This window comes from Dendropsophus ebraccatus, chromosome 14 (genome assembly GCF_027789765.1).
Source record: "Dendropsophus ebraccatus isolate aDenEbr1 chromosome 14, aDenEbr1.pat, whole genome shotgun sequence".
In the NCBI taxonomy this organism is placed as follows: Eukaryota; Metazoa; Chordata; class Amphibia; order Anura; family Hylidae; genus Dendropsophus; species Dendropsophus ebraccatus.
This window is the reverse complement of record NC_091467.1, coordinates 37,042,786-37,059,941: the sequence shown is the minus strand read 5'-3', so window position 1 is coordinate 37,059,941 and position 17,156 is coordinate 37,042,786. Positions and strand designations below refer to the sequence as shown.

General features: G+C 43.3%; 1 protein-coding gene across 1 annotated transcript in view; it reads left to right on the top strand.

Annotated features, from left to right (window-relative positions):
• Window positions 1-17,156, top strand: part of CCDC40 (coiled-coil domain 40 molecular ruler complex subunit) — a 44,806-nt gene that overhangs the window by 6,708 nt on the left and 20,942 nt on the right. Inside the window, exons 3-11 of the mRNA XM_069952915.1 lie at window positions 1,381-1,513; window positions 4,688-4,842; window positions 6,625-6,708; window positions 8,258-8,477; window positions 8,883-9,040; window positions 11,776-11,898; window positions 11,987-12,108; window positions 13,100-13,343; window positions 16,703-16,885. Of these exons, the coding sequence (XP_069809016.1) occupies window positions 1,381-1,513; window positions 4,688-4,842; window positions 6,625-6,708; window positions 8,258-8,477; window positions 8,883-9,040; window positions 11,776-11,898; window positions 11,987-12,108; window positions 13,100-13,343; window positions 16,703-16,885 (1,422 nt within the window). The remainder of the gene's footprint in view (window positions 1-1,380; window positions 1,514-4,687; window positions 4,843-6,624; window positions 6,709-8,257; window positions 8,478-8,882; window positions 9,041-11,775; window positions 11,899-11,986; window positions 12,109-13,099; window positions 13,344-16,702; window positions 16,886-17,156) is intronic.

The window sequence follows — 17,156 nt, the reverse complement described above, 5'->3', positions numbered from 1 at the left end:
CTCCAGCCGGGATCTCGTACGGGGCCGGAAATAACTGACATGTCAGTTTTCTGCGGCCGCAATTCAGTAAATTGCGGCCGTAGGAAACCCTGTCAGTTGAGACTATGAAGTCAGCTGCTCCGGCCTCTTACTTCATAGTGTGCAGGGGGAAGCTCTGATGCGGGCGCGCACTGATGCGCCCGCATCAGAGCTCTGCGGCCAGACAGATCATCCGGACAGAGACCGGATGCGATGATCCGGACAGAGCGGCCGGTCTCTTACAACAAAGCCTTAAGCCGCGAATTGTGTTTTTTTTGGCGGAAAGTGCCCATTTGCGAAAGATTTTATTCGCAAATGGGTGATTTGCAAATCAAATATTTGCAAATGGGCACTTTCCGCCGGGTACGTCGGGGGGCGGGGGCGGAGCGCGGAGCACAGTCTGTGCGATTCATTGTTGTTTACGCGCTAAGATACGCAGAAAAACTATTCTCAGCTGAAGTGGTTTTCTGCCGTGCGCATCGGCGCGCACAGGATTTATGTAGAGGCAGTCGGCCTCTACATAAATGTCCGTAGTGCCGGAGCTGCGGGGACATTTTTAAGTCCGGCGCAGAAAACCTCGGACTTAGTAAATGTCCCCCATTGTGTTAATTTGGAGTGGCTCAAACCACCCACATTATTGGCGAGACTTCTCTTATAAAGGGTGCAGGGCTCATTGAAGCTGTATGCCCCTGATTGGATGAGACTTTTCTCCAAGCTTTCCAAGATTCCTAGAAGCTAAATTATATACAATGAAAGCCTTCCCGAAGGGGTTGGCCACTCTATAGTAACATAGTTCAGTGTACAGTATTAGTAGGTACACTGTATATACTGACAGCAGCTCCATGTGTACCTCATAGAGCTAAAATCAGACTCCCATCCTCAAGGCTCTACTGCCCTGCTCTGTTTTGTTTCTGTCCATAAAATGGCCAACATGGTGGAGCATGGGACCATTGTGTCCACCCCAGTGTCCACCACTGAGCCTGTATATGTCTATGGAGGACATTGGGGGGTGGGGCATGGTCACATGCTCCTCCATGTCACCCATTTTATGGACAGAAACAAAACAGAGCGGGGCAGCCCAGCCTGGATGAGGGGAGTCTGATATTAGGTCTGTGAGGTACACAGGAAGCTGCCGTCAGTATATACATTGAGTACAGTTACTAATACTGTACACTGACCTATTTTACTATAAAGTGGCCAGCCCCTTATCCAGAACAGATTTTCAGCTGGCCATACATTGCATAGTGACCATTTTTTGTAAGAAGACCATTTTTAATGTAATTTAATGTAATTTTGAAACAGAATAGGAAAGGATAGGTGATCACCTGAATAGTTTAGTGGTTTAATGCCTTTTTTTCACAGACTGCTGATGAAAAAGGGGAAGACAAGAAAACTCTGGCGGTGACTAGCAGTGTGAGTATGGCACCCATCTCCTCTGCAACAAGCATCCCGAGGTCTGTTTTGTTTCACAGCATGGAAGGAAGCTCAGACTTTGGTAAGTATGCTTTGGCATGTACCTTTCTATTTAAAGAGTCTTTATCATCTTTTCTGAAACAGTATTCCCTGATAAACAAGTATTCCACTTTTTATTAACACTTGCCCTACTTCTTCTTTTGTGTTCATGTACGATTGATTCGGGCAGTCCCATTCCCCAACCACAATAGCGTGTTGACAGTTTTTGTTAGTAAACATTATGAAATAAATAAAAGATATGTAAAAGTATACAACATATTTTAACACCTTGGTGACATTCCCTTCACAGTAAATGCAAATCACTTAAAGTAAAAGTCCAGTAAAAAATGTTTATTAAAGTATTTTATTGCCACCCAAAAGGTATACACGTCACCAATATACACTTATTACGGGAAATGCTTATAAAGTGCTTTTTTCCCTGCACTTACTACTGCATCAAGGCCTTACTTCCTGGATAAAATCGTGATGTCACGACACAACTCTCAGAGCTGTGCGGGCTGTGGCTGCTGGAGAGGATCATGGCAGGGGGACACTGAGGGATACAGGGCACAGGAGGGACACTGAGCGTCCCCGTGCCATCCTCCTCTCCAGCAGACACAGCTCTGGGAGTCGGGTCGTGACATCACCATTTTATCCAGGAAGTGAAGCCTTGATGCAGTAGTAAGTGCAGGGAAAAAAGCACTTTATAAGCATCTTCCGTAATAAGTGTATATTGGTGAGTTGTATAACTTTTGGGGGCAATACAATACTTTAATAAAAATTTTCATTGGACTTCTCCTTTAACAGCATAAATACCTTGGTTGGTGATTACCTCAGAAGTTTGGTCAGTGTCTGCACTGCGAGGGCTACATTCAGCAGCCCATTATCACACCTTCTGTAAGCTTTGGCTCGTACCATGTTAATGCTATTATCACAGCCTATAACTATAGGCCCCAACATTCATTAGGGAGTGTAGGCCAGCCAGGGAGGATTGGAGCACTCAGGGCAGTAGTCCCACCTCCAGTGGACCTCCTCATTAGCCTATGGATTAAACTACATGGAAAATACACAGAAGCGGCACAGTGGATGAAGCACCCTGTACTTCTAACCTGCTAGTAGTTTTCCTTTAAAAAATATATTTTTTTATCCAGCACAGTGAAGGGCTTACATGATAAAAAAAAATATTGTTGGTTTTTGGTACCATCACATCCCCTCATCAAAAAGTCTCATTTACACCAAAGTGGCTCTGATACACTGATAAAGACTACAGATTAAAGTGCAAAAAAACAAGCTCTAACACAGCATTGTAAATTCACAAGTTATAGAGGTCAGAGAATGGTCATGCAAAGTAAAAAATAAATAAATAAATCTATTCATATATAAACAATAAAATCTCAGTTTCACTCAACCAAACCGAATGGGGAACATCTTAAAAATGGAACCCCCAAAAGTTGCATAAATGTATTTCTGTTCCAGTTTAACCCCACATTTTTGTAAATTAATTTACTAAACATTACTCCTTACCCAAGAAAAACAGCTCTAAAGTAGGTGTCTCCCTTTCCTGCTATGTACTGTCTACTGCCTGTTTTTATGGGAAACCTGACTCTAGTAACAGAAACAGCAAGATGAAACACAGTAAGCCTGCACTGTGCTGTGTTCCTGCACCCAGTGAGCCTTCAGACAATATGTCGTGTCCATACAAGATAAAAGCTTTGCTCCCATCACAGCAGCAGGGCATATTGTAACCATTTGCTTGCTTTGCTGTTGTTGTTTATTTTATGTTTGCCCACACAGCACCTTAAGAAGTCAGTGCATCAATAAGCTCTTCTACCCCACATGCCAGCTGTAGTACTTTATAAAGCATCCCCCAGCATGGTGCAGCCTGTTCAGTGCTTAGGGTTCAGTGCCTGCTGTGGTGATGCTGCTATTTATTTTATGTCTGCTCAAACAGCATCTTGCAAAGCATCAGTAATCCCTTCTCCTCCACATCCTATCTATAATAATTTACTGAATGAATCATTAGCCAAGCACAGTGGAAACCTGTTCAGGGCACTTTCACCAGCACTGTGTTATGGCATACAAGAGAGAAGTATCTCATGCGTTGTGCTGTAATTGGAAGCAGAAGTGCAAGCCGATGCCATAAGGACATTACTGGCAGTACTGCTGTAAGGGACCTGGAAGATTATTAATATTAAGAGAGGCATTCACCTGTATTTCAGTGCTACTCTGGGAGAAGGGGTTTAGAGATATGTTCTCCTGAAGCTTGGTTATCTATGTACAGGCAGCATCTTCCGTGGATTTCTTTCAATTTTATTTCTCTGTTATACCAACCACCATGACCCCCCCCCCCCCCCCAACTACCAGCATAGTTGTTTTTTCTTCTCCCAACCCCCTAAATAGAGCTACATACAGCAATTGTATACCACTGTACCCCAACAATGCTGCTTTCTATATATTTGTCCTCTGTCCTTTCCCCCCATATATTGCCTCCACTCTTTTGTCTTACCCATGCCATTGTTACCTTATCTCTCCATAGAACACCCTTTGCCTTCTCTGTTATTTGTCCTCCATCTTTCAGTGGTTCTGCTAACTTGTGCACAAAGCTCCTACTACTTTGGAGTGCATTTTATCAGCACTGATAGTAGGGTCAAGTGGTTAAAATTAAAAAATATGATTTCTTTTTAAATTTACGTAAAAAAATTCCTGTTACAAAATGCCAGTAAGAACTCTAAAAAAGGAGAAGGAAATCAGTAGTGGCCAGCGTGTTTGTATGTATGGGGGGCTTAGCCAATTTAGCTGTATAAGGGCCCTATTACAGGAAGCAATAATCAGCTGAATCAGGCCAATTTGGCCCATTATTGCTCAGTGTAATAGAGACAACAGTCAGCTTTTGAATTGATCTTAAGGTCCAGACCTAAAATCATCGGGTGTCGGCCATTTATTGCTACATATAATAGCAATGCATGGCCGGCGGCTAACAATTGAATAAATTGTTGAGAGGTTATGTATGAACAGTTTAGCAGCCCTTGTTAAACGATAATCGAGCAGAGTAATAGATTCAGTAAACATTACATTATTGTTCGAGCCTTGTAACAGCATCCTAAGGCCTTGGAATTCCTGATGACAGCTCAGGTTAAATCTCCTTCTGTGGCCTTAGTGTACTTGTTGTGGTTGTTAATATGATGATAATTATTATAAATATTATATGTTATTCCAGATGATGGCACAGTAGCGGTGTCTTCCCCGCTAAATGTAAAAATGGCCATTGTGGATTATGAAAAGATAGATCGGAACAATACAGGAGAGACGCCAAAAGAACAAAAAGGAGATGATGATGATGAAGAAGAACTGGTGGTGCTAGATCCAGATCATGTAAGATAATGTTTATTTGGTAGCTGGTAACTACCTTTTATGATTTTATGTGTTTACTAAGAGGTGACTAAATAGCTGCTAAGTTTAATGCAGGGCATACACACCAGAGCACTGTTAGTCACCAGCTATCTCTCCTGAGAATTCCCCTTTTCATACACTTTTAAAAGCTGCTCATCTTGGCTTGAATCGGGAGTGGGGTAAACGCCTCTGTCAAACACCTCTGGTGGTTACATAGTTGATAAGGTTAAAAAAATGACACAATATAACAATTTCAAGTTCAGCCTATATGCCTGTTGTGTTGAACCAGAGTAAAGTGAGGCAGGTGCTATTTGCTCCATACCAGGGGGGAGAAATTCCTCCACAAAATTTGACAATCAGAACAAATCTCGCCCTGTCTCCAGAAATCTAGTGCCTATGAAGTGTAGTATTATGTTTTTCAAGAAAAGCAGCCAGGTCTCCCTTGTACCCCTTAGAGTTATCCCTGTATTGCAACAGGAAGCATCTGCTCGCATATATATTTTTGTTGTACTTCCTACTGCAAATAAAATCTGCCATGTGCCCTCGCTGTGCTGCCCTTTCCGGCCCTGTCCATGCATGGAGGAGCATGTGGCATGCACTCACTTGGCATTCTCCAACGTGCCTGCATATGCCTGGGGAAGATGCTGAGTGACGTGCATGTTATATGCTCCGCACAACCATATTATGGACAGGATTAATGTTCACAGGTTTGGGAGTGATGGCACAGCAAGGGGGCCTGGCAGCTTGTGAGTAGGTGGCATAAGCCTGCTTTTGCAATACAGTAAAAAAGTTTAGTATAAAGTGGCCAACCCCTTTAATGAGTGGGGCTTAGCTTGGCCTGAATGTGGAGAGTAGAGACTCCTCTGGTGGTGATTTATCATCTCAAAATGATCAAACATGTTGGAATCCAACTACCCAATCCACCTATTCACTGTCAGGGAAGAGATGAGATGCTCCTTTACACAGTTGTTGACAATAATGTCTATGGCCTACTTTTAGGTCACAGGGGCTTCACTTTCCAATGCTGTTCTCTTCTTCTCCATGCAACCCCACATAAAACAGAAATAGAACTTTAAAGGAGAAGTATTGTATTGCCCCCTCAAAGCTATGCAAATTACCAATATACACTTATGACGGGAAATGCTTATAAAGTGCTTTTTTCCCTGCACTTACTACTGCATCAAGGCTTCACTTGCTGGATAAAATGGTGATGTCACGACCCGACTCCCAGAGCTGTGGCTGCTGGAGAGGATGATGGCAGGGGGGCACTGAGGGACACAGGGCACTGGAGGGACACTGAGCACCCCTCTGCCATCATCCTCTCCAGCAACCACAGCCTGCACAGCTTTGGGAGTCGGGTCGGGACATCACCATTTTATCCAGGAAGTGAAGCCTTGATGCAGTAGTAAGTGCAGGGAAAGCATTTCCTGTAATAAGTGTATATTGGTGATTTGTATAACTTTTAGGGGGGAAATACAATACTTTAGTAAAAATGTTCACCTGACTATTGAGTTCCCTGTGATTGTATGATGGAGTAGGGGGCACCGCAGCAGGAGTTGAATAGAGCAGGGTGAGGAGAACATCCCAGGAATAATATGCTCCTCAACTGTCAGGTCCCAAGGTTTGTGTGTGAGACCCCAGGAAACTGACAGGTTCTTCTAAGAATGATTTAGGCAGCTTGAAAAGTGTGTGGTAATTCTGCATATATCTGTTAAATGTTATAAAGCAGGATGGAGATAATGATATTTGAAATTTCTTTGGCAGCCATTGATGACAAGGTTTCAAACAGCTCTTAAGAATTACCTCACCAAGCAGATACAGAGTATGGATATGGAACTGCGTGAAATGGTACGTAAAAGTAATCTATATATGGCAAACATGTAAGGCTATGTTTACACTACGTAAGCTCAGAGCTGGATTAGGTATCCTGACTATTTTTTAGCAAAGCAAATGATTAATAGAGCAGACTCTGTGTGCGCCCCCCCCCCCCCCGTTCCGCCCCTCCACACCCCCTCCCCGCCCCCCTGGTGTACCGGGCGGAAAGTGGCCAGATGCAAATAAATTTATTCATTTATTCATCTGGCCCCTTTCCGCTGAAAAATATGCATTTTTTCCTTACTAAATGTCCCCCATAGTATACACTCCGGCCAGGATCCCTAGCGGCGATGCAAAAAACTGACGTGTCAGTCTCTGCAGGTGCTATTCATTGAATAGAGGCCGCAGAGAACCTGTCATTGCACACAATGGAGCGTGCAGCTCTGCACCCGGGAATTTGGATACGGCGCACACTGATGTACCCGCATCCGAATTCAGCGGCAGTGAAGATCATCTGGCTAGTACTGCAGTACCAGCCGGGATGATCTTCTCTGAGAATGGCCGTTCCATTACCTGGTCGGCGTCTTACTACATGAGAACATGGCCTAACACTGTAAATTGTCTTGCATTGAAAAAATAGTGACCACATTTTTGTAACCTTATACACCTTTTGCAAAAAAAAAAGTTGCAGCTTGTTAAAAAATGCTGACGGAGTAGTGATCAGGTGAAGCACTGATTCAGCACTGTGCCCTAAAACTGTGTGGGCTTTGCAGCTCCTGCTGTGCTCCAATCTATGTGATCATTGCTGGGCAGGAGAGGAAGCTGGATGTAATTTGCTTATCGCATTCAGTGTCCTACTATGCAGAGAACCTCTCCACAGACCTTACAGGGCTTGTCCTTTCTTCCCAGTGCAGGGTCTTTGTTGATCCCACACATTACAAGACTCTTAGGGTAATATCTGGGAATCTCAAAACAGGAAAAACATTTATGCCAGTTTATCACAAGCAAAGTTAATGTCTATATTATCTACCTAACCACAGATCTTATGACCCGAACAAAAAAAGAGCCTTTAAAACCTTCTACAATTCCCATTTCCCTTAAACCCTCCCAAAGGAAAGAACACCCTTCTTCTCTTTGCAGATCATTCATATTGCACCACCTTTTTTACATTTCCTCAAAACTAGAATGTGAGCAAAACCAGTTCCTTAAGATTACAACTCTTGCAAGAAAAATGATCTTACATTAATTTCATGTATTGTTTTAAGTTGAATCAACCTATGGGAGCTGTTCAAGCTTATACTGTACTCTAAATATTGCTAAGGATGCACATCAGTTAATGACATGATAGACCCTTCCTACCCAAAGTTTCCAACGTGTCCTGTAATCGGGTTTGCTAATTAGGTAAGTGAATGGGGTCGCACTGCAACCCACAAGTGGCTGCAGCTGTGAACCTCACAGCCATGAGAAATCCATCTCGCTGCAGAGCGAGCCAATGCACAGTCGTGTGGTGTTTTTTGCTACAGCAATTGTTAATAGTATTAGTTTTCTTTGGTTTACAATTAATACCTGACTGTGTTTTCAGAGTACATCAATGAAGAAAAATAAAGGTGAACGTGAAGATCTTGGTGTGATCCTGTATGGCATACAACAGGAATTGGCTCGTCAGCAGATGGGACTGGAGAAGCAACATGATACACATTCTCAGATCTCCATTTTACGAAGGCAGGTGGAAGAGGAGCTGGACAATATCAGAAATATGTACAAGAAAACACATCACAGTACAGATAGTGAACGCAAAAAAGGTGCGACTAGTGACTAGTACTGTCCTTGATTGATCACTGCTGTTTAGCAATTAGACCAGCATAAAAAAAACATAAGATATTTTATCACTGTACAAAAGATCAAATCAGCCAACAAGCAGGCATTTCTCTAGCACGGCTGATCTCTAGCACTTTTACATAGGGCGATTATTTGAGCATTTCTAGGGAATGAGCATTTCTAGGGAAATGAGCATTTCTAGGGAAAAAGTAAGCAAATTTGTTTTTCTCTTCTTACTACTTTCATAGCATGGAAATATACTAGAATATCTAATGTTAGCTATTGTAGTCATGTTAGCGTATAAGGTAAATTTTCCATATACTTATTTTGTGTTTGATTTTTAATCTCATTCAAGGCTTTTCTTCAATAAACCATTGTCTTTCTTCCAGTATCTTCTATGCAAACTGAGGTGGAGAATTTGGCATTGCGTTTATTCTACATGGAGAATATGTCCAGTGATGTGCGCTCAGACATCTTAGTTATGAAACAAGCTGTTCAGAAAACAGAATCTGTGAGAATTCAGGCCGAGGTGGAGAAGCGGAAACAGGTATGGCTATGGAAACAGGTCTTGGCTTTCACTCTTCTTCTTCGAATGACTATTCCTGTCCCAATCAATGATGCTGAGGCCGGCAGTGAGAAAATTAACACCAGACACCTGCGTTGGTATCGCTCCTCTCTCAGCAGGGTGCGCACACTTTATTGCAAATACAGTGGGGTCTTATACAGTTCAGGGTGGGCTCAAAATGGACAAGAATACACATGTAAACTTCTCATTGGTTCCAGTTCAGAGATAGGGCACAGTTCTTTGCATATTCATAACTTCCCAGTAAAGGTCTGGTACTTCCATTTAGGGCCAAGGCTCCTCTCAATACATCCAAGATGGTATAGCTTGATTGACAAGAGGGTCTGTTGTCCAGCAGCATGGCAGAAAGAGGAGACTTCCACATACGCAGATTCCATGTGCAAAATATATATTTGCTGAGTCTCAGTCAAGGAATTACAATTTTTTGATATATTTTATTATATACCTTCACAACACTGTATTCTGAGAACACATTTGCCATTTGTCCTCTAATCCAACATACACAGTGCCCCTACCAGGCAGACTCTGAACCTAGTGCATCACATAAGAAACACCATGTTTGCTCTTCGTGCTACTTTCTACTTTATTCAACACATAACACAACCAGACCCTATTGTGGGTTTTAGGCCCAACCCGAGACTTCTTTTATTGGCGATTCTCCCATTTAAAACGTCCCCCTAAAATTTATGTCCAGTGTGATCCTCAACTCCAGCGTGGGCGCATGCTTTCCATGATGGCCAGTACAGTTGAAAGGCAATGACATTCAGCAAGTTCCATCCATGAGCCCTTTTCTAATTAATAGAATTTATACATGGATCTCACTGGACATCGGCAACCTGACAGCCCAGCACAGGCTGCGTCCCTCCATGCTGGAGCTGAAGATCACTGGGGACATAAACTTTTGAGGGTACACTTTACATTCAGTAAGATCTGCAGCATATACTTTACATGTGAATATATCCTTAGGAAGTTCTCAAACACAGTGCTAGGAGCTGCAGCTAGTGCTGTGTTAATGGTATTTGCAGGCTGCACTGGGACTTGCCACTTTAAGCAGTGGCAGGTCCAGTCTGCAACTATTATTGTTAGTGCAATTGCCAGTATTAGGCCTGGTCCCCACATTTATGATCAGAATGCAAATCCACAACCCCTGTTTTATTCTCCAATAGCTGTGCAATGGTACCAATAATCCCAGCAGCATGCCAAAGCTATCGAAGAAATCGGAACATGGTTTCAGCTGTTCTGATTGCAAATGTGGGAATGCGGTCTAAGGGTCCATTTACACAGAAAGATTATCTGACCGATTATCTGCCAAAGATTTAAAGCCAAAGCCAGAAACAGACTATAAACAGAGATCAGGTAATAAAGGAAAGCCTGAGGTTTCTCCTCTTTTCAAATCCATTCCTGGCTTTGGCTTCAAATCTTTGGCAGATAATCTGTCAGATAATCTTTCTGTGTAAATGGACTCTTATGGTGCGTTTACACAGACAGATTTATCTGACAGATTTTTGAAGCCAAAGCCAGGAATGGATTAGAAAAGATGAGAAATCTCAGTGTTTTCTTTATGACCTGGTCTTTGTTTATAGTCTGTTCCTGGTTTTGGCTTAAAAAATCTGTCAGATAAATCTGTCTGTGTAAACGCACCATTATGCTGGGTTTACACGGAGCGATAATTTGCCCGATCGTACGATTAACGATTTCGAAGTAACGATTTTTTTTTTATAACGATCAGCGTTAAGACGGTACGATATATCGTACAGAAAATTCGTTTTGCGATCGTTTTGCGATCGCTTAAGCCTATCTCACACATAGGGAAAATCAGTGAAGGACTGTTTACACGGAACGATCGGCGAATTTTTTGCGAATGATGAACGACGATTTAAGAACCTGTTAAAAGATCAAAATGAATGATTTTTCGATCGTTCGCCACATTTAAACGTACGATTATCGTTCGAATTCGATCGTTATCGTGAAAATTCGCCCGATAATCGCTCCGTGTAAACCCAGCATTAGTCACAACCAATTCACCGATAAGGCCACACCTGGATTTTCAACTTCCTAATGCAACAAGTCCCAGTCAAGCCTGCAAATATTATTAAAATGAAACCAATAGAAGGATAGGTAACTCTAACCTGCTGTTATGTTCCTGTAGCGCCAGGCACACTAAGGATTAAGGTAATTTTTCTTACCTTCATCCTTAGCTTTGTGTTAGTTAAAACGTAAGTTTAATTAAATAATAAAGTTTGGTGCATTGGGGCCAATGATACAGATGATCTGCCCTTCCCTCTTCTAAAATATTCATCTGGTGCTGTCTTCCTGCCCCAGATAATCGGGGCTGTCGTCGCCCAAAATCGTCGTGCAAAAAGCGTTGTGCACCAAATTTTCAAATTTACATAAATAAATAATAAATAAACCTAGATTATTTATAAGATTTAATGACAATAGTACTGAGATTGAAGCTATGAAAATTACCTTCATTCTCAGCATCCCTGGCTCTGTGGGAACATAACAGTAGGTTAGAGTCTAGCCATGGCTGCTAGCCCTGTGTGTAAGGGCAGTCTTAAAAAGCGACCCCAGATACTACTTTCTGAGCCTAATTCCCATCTCCCCACTCCAGTCCACTGCAGTGCGTTTTCTTTTTCAATGGCATGATACTGCCTTCAAAGGAGACACAAACCTTTCTTTTTTTTTTCTCTCCTTAGGACATGTTTGTGGATCGACTAACACGGGAAGTGGAAAGACTTAAAGAGCAGATTGCTATGTATGAATCACAAATTTGTGCACAAAGAGAAGATACAAAAGCTGCACGGGAAGCAGTGGCTGAGGTTAGCTACTTTCTGTCCTAAAGACTTGAATGAACAGTAACATTAAAAAAATATGGTCACCAAGAAAACACTGCTTATTAACTTACAGGCCAACATGGAAATTGAAGCTATATGTCTTGAAAAGAAGCAACTACTACAACAGTGGAATAGCAGCCTTATTGGAATGACAAGAAGGGATGAAGCCTATGCTGCTATGAAGGAAGCTCTTCGGTGGGTAATTCCTAAGGAAGGCCATACTTATATGATCTTATTAGATAAGAGCCAAACTGTAAACAAAAGCAATTCTAGTCTTCGCCTGTTCTAGGATTAGTAAAATAGTTGTAAAAAGTAGTGAAATAAATATAAAATGCTATAAATCGTTTTAACTGTCAGTACTTTGTTTTTCAGTTTCATCACGCAAATTCTTTTTTCCAGTTTTGCAGCATATTTTATGGAAAAATTAAGCATGTACTTATAAAGTAATAGGTGAAAAAATGCAAGCGGTAAACACAAGCAATAAAAAAAAAGTGCAAAAACAAAACTTTGCCTGGTCCTTAAAGGGTTAACTACATTAATATTTTTAACTATTGAGGACAGTTACAGGGCATGTCTGTTGGTTATTCCACCAGTCAGATATCTGAACATCATAGAGGGGCCTCCATCAAGTCTGAACGTAGCTTCATACGGCCAATCAATTACAGTGTCTGTGGTCCAAATTGTGTTTACAGAGCATATCCACAGAAATATAAGTGATACAGCACTTTAGATAAGTTTACACTGAGTAATATAGGCGGAATTCCGCTGCGAAATCCCGCCTGCCTCAGTGTCACACAGTTTCTCTATGGGATGGCTCATGCTCCTCCGCTGACATGTCAATTCATTGAGTGGAAAGCGAAGGCGTGCGAGCCATCCCATAGAGACACTGAGGCAGGCGGAATTCCACCTATATTACTTAGTGTGAACATACCTGGTAGATACAATACAGTAAAATGCATACAGTTAAAAATTCTAAAAAATCTTGTTGTGTGAAAAGTTTTGATCGTTGAGTGATGGACTTAGTACAGCGTTTCTCCCTGCCCTCTCTAACAGTCAGTGGGTGCCTGAACACCCAAACCCCAACTGAGCAAAACTTTTTTCATGCCACATCAAGTTTTACTAAAGCGAAATGAACACTTCAATACAAATAAAAATGGTCATTAGAATAATATTTTTGCATTTTTAGCTTGGCACAGCAAGAACTTCTCTCCATGGAGACAGAAATAGAAGGCTATAAGAAATCTGCTACAAAGGAAGAGGAAAAACATGAGAAACTTGCATTTATGATTAATCGTGCAGAGAGTGATGCAGCCATGAGCAAAAAGCTGATTTCTCAGTGTCAAGCTAAGCAGGAAGCATTGAGAGTAGAGTTCAGCACATACATGCGTACATTAGAGGAGACAGAGCAAGCTTTAAGCAGGGTGACCACAGTAAGTACATTACTACATGATGTTAAAAATGAAAAAATAAATTTTGTTGTAATGAGTAACAGGTATAGAAATGTAACAGTCAGTAAAGTATTCACCACATTAACTAGTTTTAAAGGGGTACTCCAGCGTGGGGGCTATTTTTAGCTCTGTCCGGGGAGGAGGTGGCTGAAAGAAAAGACGTCCACTCACCTCCCCGGTTCCAGCGGCGGCTCCCGCATCGTGGCGCTCCGGCGCCCAGTTCCCGGCCGCTTCCGGGTGTCTGACGCGGGCCCGAGACGTGACGTCTCAGGTCTGCTCAGCCACTCAGTGAAAATAACCCCCACGCTGGAGTACCCCTTTAACATACAGAAGTACCACTTTATAGTATTTTTTGTAGGTTCTGTTATCTTTCCTAATGTTTTTATGGTTAAAAAACAGTTTCCACAGGAGAAGCTTTCTATGTTTTCCAGCAGACACAGCAGCTTCTTTACCCAGTAATATAAGCAAGCATATATAGCACCCCTATATACTTACTCTGTTACTCTTTCCCCCACTTGCTCGGCTTAGCGCACTGCGCCAGACCTAACCTCCTAGGGGCCAGACAGCAGTGACCTATACAAAGTTACTAATGTTTTGCTCCTCAGTGAGGATATTGCACTTAACACTCCCCACTCCTGGCTGTGTCTTCATCTGTACTGCATACTTTAGTGCAGGGGCGTAGCTAAAGGCTGATGGGCCCTGGTGCAAAATGTTAACTTGGGGCCCCCCATCTCACCCGATTAGGCAAAGTCATATCTAACGTTATATCCAATTACTCTAATGTGCCACCATGTTCTAATGCACTGTCACTGCCTCCACCTCATGTACTGCACTACTGCCCCCTATAATTAATGGACTGTACTGTGTCATTGTCTAATCATTGTATTCCAATCTTTGACTCTCCAGCTGAAAAACTACAACTCTCATAATAAACCGCCAGTTGAAAACGATGGGGGTTGTAGTGCTGCAACCTGGAGAGCCACCTGCTGCAAAACTACAACTCCCATAATAAACTGTCAGCAGGGCACGATGAAGTTTGAACTTCTGCAACCTGGAGAAGTCACCTGATATCACCTGCAGTCCTATGTAACACCACAGATAACAGTGATATCCCTCTGAGTACAGATAATGTAGTAGTCACCTGCAGTCCTATGTAACACCACATAACACAGTGGTATCTCTGAGTACAGATAATGTAGTAGATGTCACCTGCAGTCCTATGTAACACCACAGATAACACAGTGATATCCCTCTGAGTACAGATAATGTAGATGTCACCTGCAGTCCTATGTAACACCACAGATAACACAGTGATATCTCTGAGTACAGATAATGTAGTAGCTGTCACCTCTGGGCACCCCTACTAAATAATGTTCTACAAAATAAGAAAAGTGTCATACAGTGACTCACAGGTGACGTCTTTGATCTGAGGCGTCACTGAAATAATAATGCCCCCAGAGGTGCCCCCATATACTAATAATGCCCCCAGAGGTGCCGCTATGAGCTAATAATGCCCCCAGAGGTGCCCCCATATACTAATAATGCCCCCAGAGGTGCCCCCATGAGCTAATAATGCCCCCAGAGGTGCCCCCATATACTAATAATGCCCCCAGAGGTGCCCCCATGAACTAATAATGCCCCCAGAGGTGCCCCCATATACTAATAATGCCCCCAGAGGTGCCCCCATATACTAATAATGCCCCCAGAGGTGCCCCCATGAACTAATAATGCCCCCAGAGGTGCCCCCATGAACTAATAATACCCCCAGAGGTGGCCCCCATGAACTAATAATGCCCCCAGAGGTGCCCCCATGAACTAATAATGCCCCCGGAGGTGGCCCCCATGAACTAATAATGCCCCCAGAGGTTCCCCCATGAGCTAATAATGCCCCCAGAGGTGCCCCCCATGAACTAATAATGCCCCCAGAGGTGCCCCCATACACTAATAATGCCCCCAGAGGTTCCCCCATGAGCTAATAATGCCCCCAGAGGTGCCCCCATATACTAATAATGCCCCCAGAGGTGCCCCCCATGAACTAATAATGACCCCAGAGGAGCCCCCATACACTAATAATGCCCCAGAGGTGCCCCCATACACTAATAATGCCCCAGAGGTGCCCCCATATACTAATAATGCCCCCAGAGGTGCCCCCATGAACTAATAATGCCCCCAGAGGTGCCCCCCATGATCTAATAATGTCCCCAGAGGTGCCCCCATATACTAATAATGCCCCCAGAGGTGCCCCCCATTAACTAATAATGCCCCCAGAGGTGCCCCTAAAAAAACAAACATCATACTCACCTAATCCGCGCTGTGGCTGCAGGCAGCAGCTCTTCCTCCTATTCGGGCTCCATCTTGCGAGCCGCAGGGACGGGACTTCCGGCAGGTGTGATGACGTCACATCATCACGCCTGCCGGAGAGGTCACGTTCCGGCGTCCCATAGGCTGCTGGTATGAAATGCCGGCAGCCTATGGGAGGGAATACTCACTGTGCGGGCGGAACATCAAAGCGATCAGTGCATCCCGAGAAGCGCCGTGCAGCTTTTCGGGATGCTCAGAGACAAGTGGCAAGGGGGGCCGTGCGGGCCCCCCTAGCGTAGGGGCCCGGTCGCCATGGCGACCGCTGCGACCCCTATAGCTACGCCACTGCTCTAGTGACAGTCTCATGATCACTAGAGGCTGCAGTGCAGAGGAAGGAGCAATACAGACAGGAGCTGGAGCTTTCCCCACTATCTGGCCCCAAGAAGCTTTCTGCTCTTGAGGAGGAAACCCTGTTTAGAGCAGGCATTCTGGGTTCATGTACAGTAAGAAGTAGTGTGCTATGCACTGCTGCTTACTGCATGTCTGGAGGAGGTAAGTGGTGATGTTGCGCATCACCACTCAACTGCTTTTACTCCGTAGGCCAGGGCACTAAGCACCTGACCCACAGAGTTTAAAACCTGCAGGTTTGCTGGACTTTGAGGTCACACTGCTACCCCATTTACGTGGATTGTGTGTCGATACACCACAACCTAGATGGTGCAACCTATAGGGTCCAGGCTTACAAAAACATGGCTGCTTTCTTTCAGAAACAGCACATCTCCTTTTCTCAGTGTGTGGTTTTGCAGCTCAATTTCATTGAATTGGACAGGTGTGGTACTGTTTTTTGCAAAATATTTGCCATGCTTTTTCTAATCTTGGATAACCCCTTTAACTTTGACTGTAGAGTATGGTAAACAACAATCCGCAGTTCTTTTTTGCTGTATAGATACAAAGACCATGCTGTGCTGTGCTACATGTAATACAGATTTACACATATTGCTATTTATCAGTCTTCTATTCACTGTCTTTAACCACTTAAGGAAAGAGCTGGACGCTGGACTGAGTTAAACTCACTACAAAAGCAAATTGAGAAGGAATCTCAAGTAAAAGGAACTCTGGAAGCTCAAATAATGGAAAAGCTTCAGGAAAAGTTGACAACTGACAAAGCAGCAAAATATTCATCACTTCTGACTGAAAAACTTCGTAGGAGAAAGCTAGAATTGGTATGTGAATTAACTTTACAGCAAATGTTCTCTGTGGCTGCTGGAGAGGATGATGGCAGGGGGACACTGAGGGACACAGGGCACTGGAGGGACAACTAAGCATCCCTCTGCTACCACCTGACCTAGTAGTCATACCGAAAGGGCTCATAATTCTAGGAAAGGAGAAATAGAGATTGAGAAATTCACAAGCATCAGATCAAAACCACTGGGAGTGAAAATATGTCCCAACCTCAACACACAGAGAAAGGCCTTTTCAGCCTAAATGGTGTAT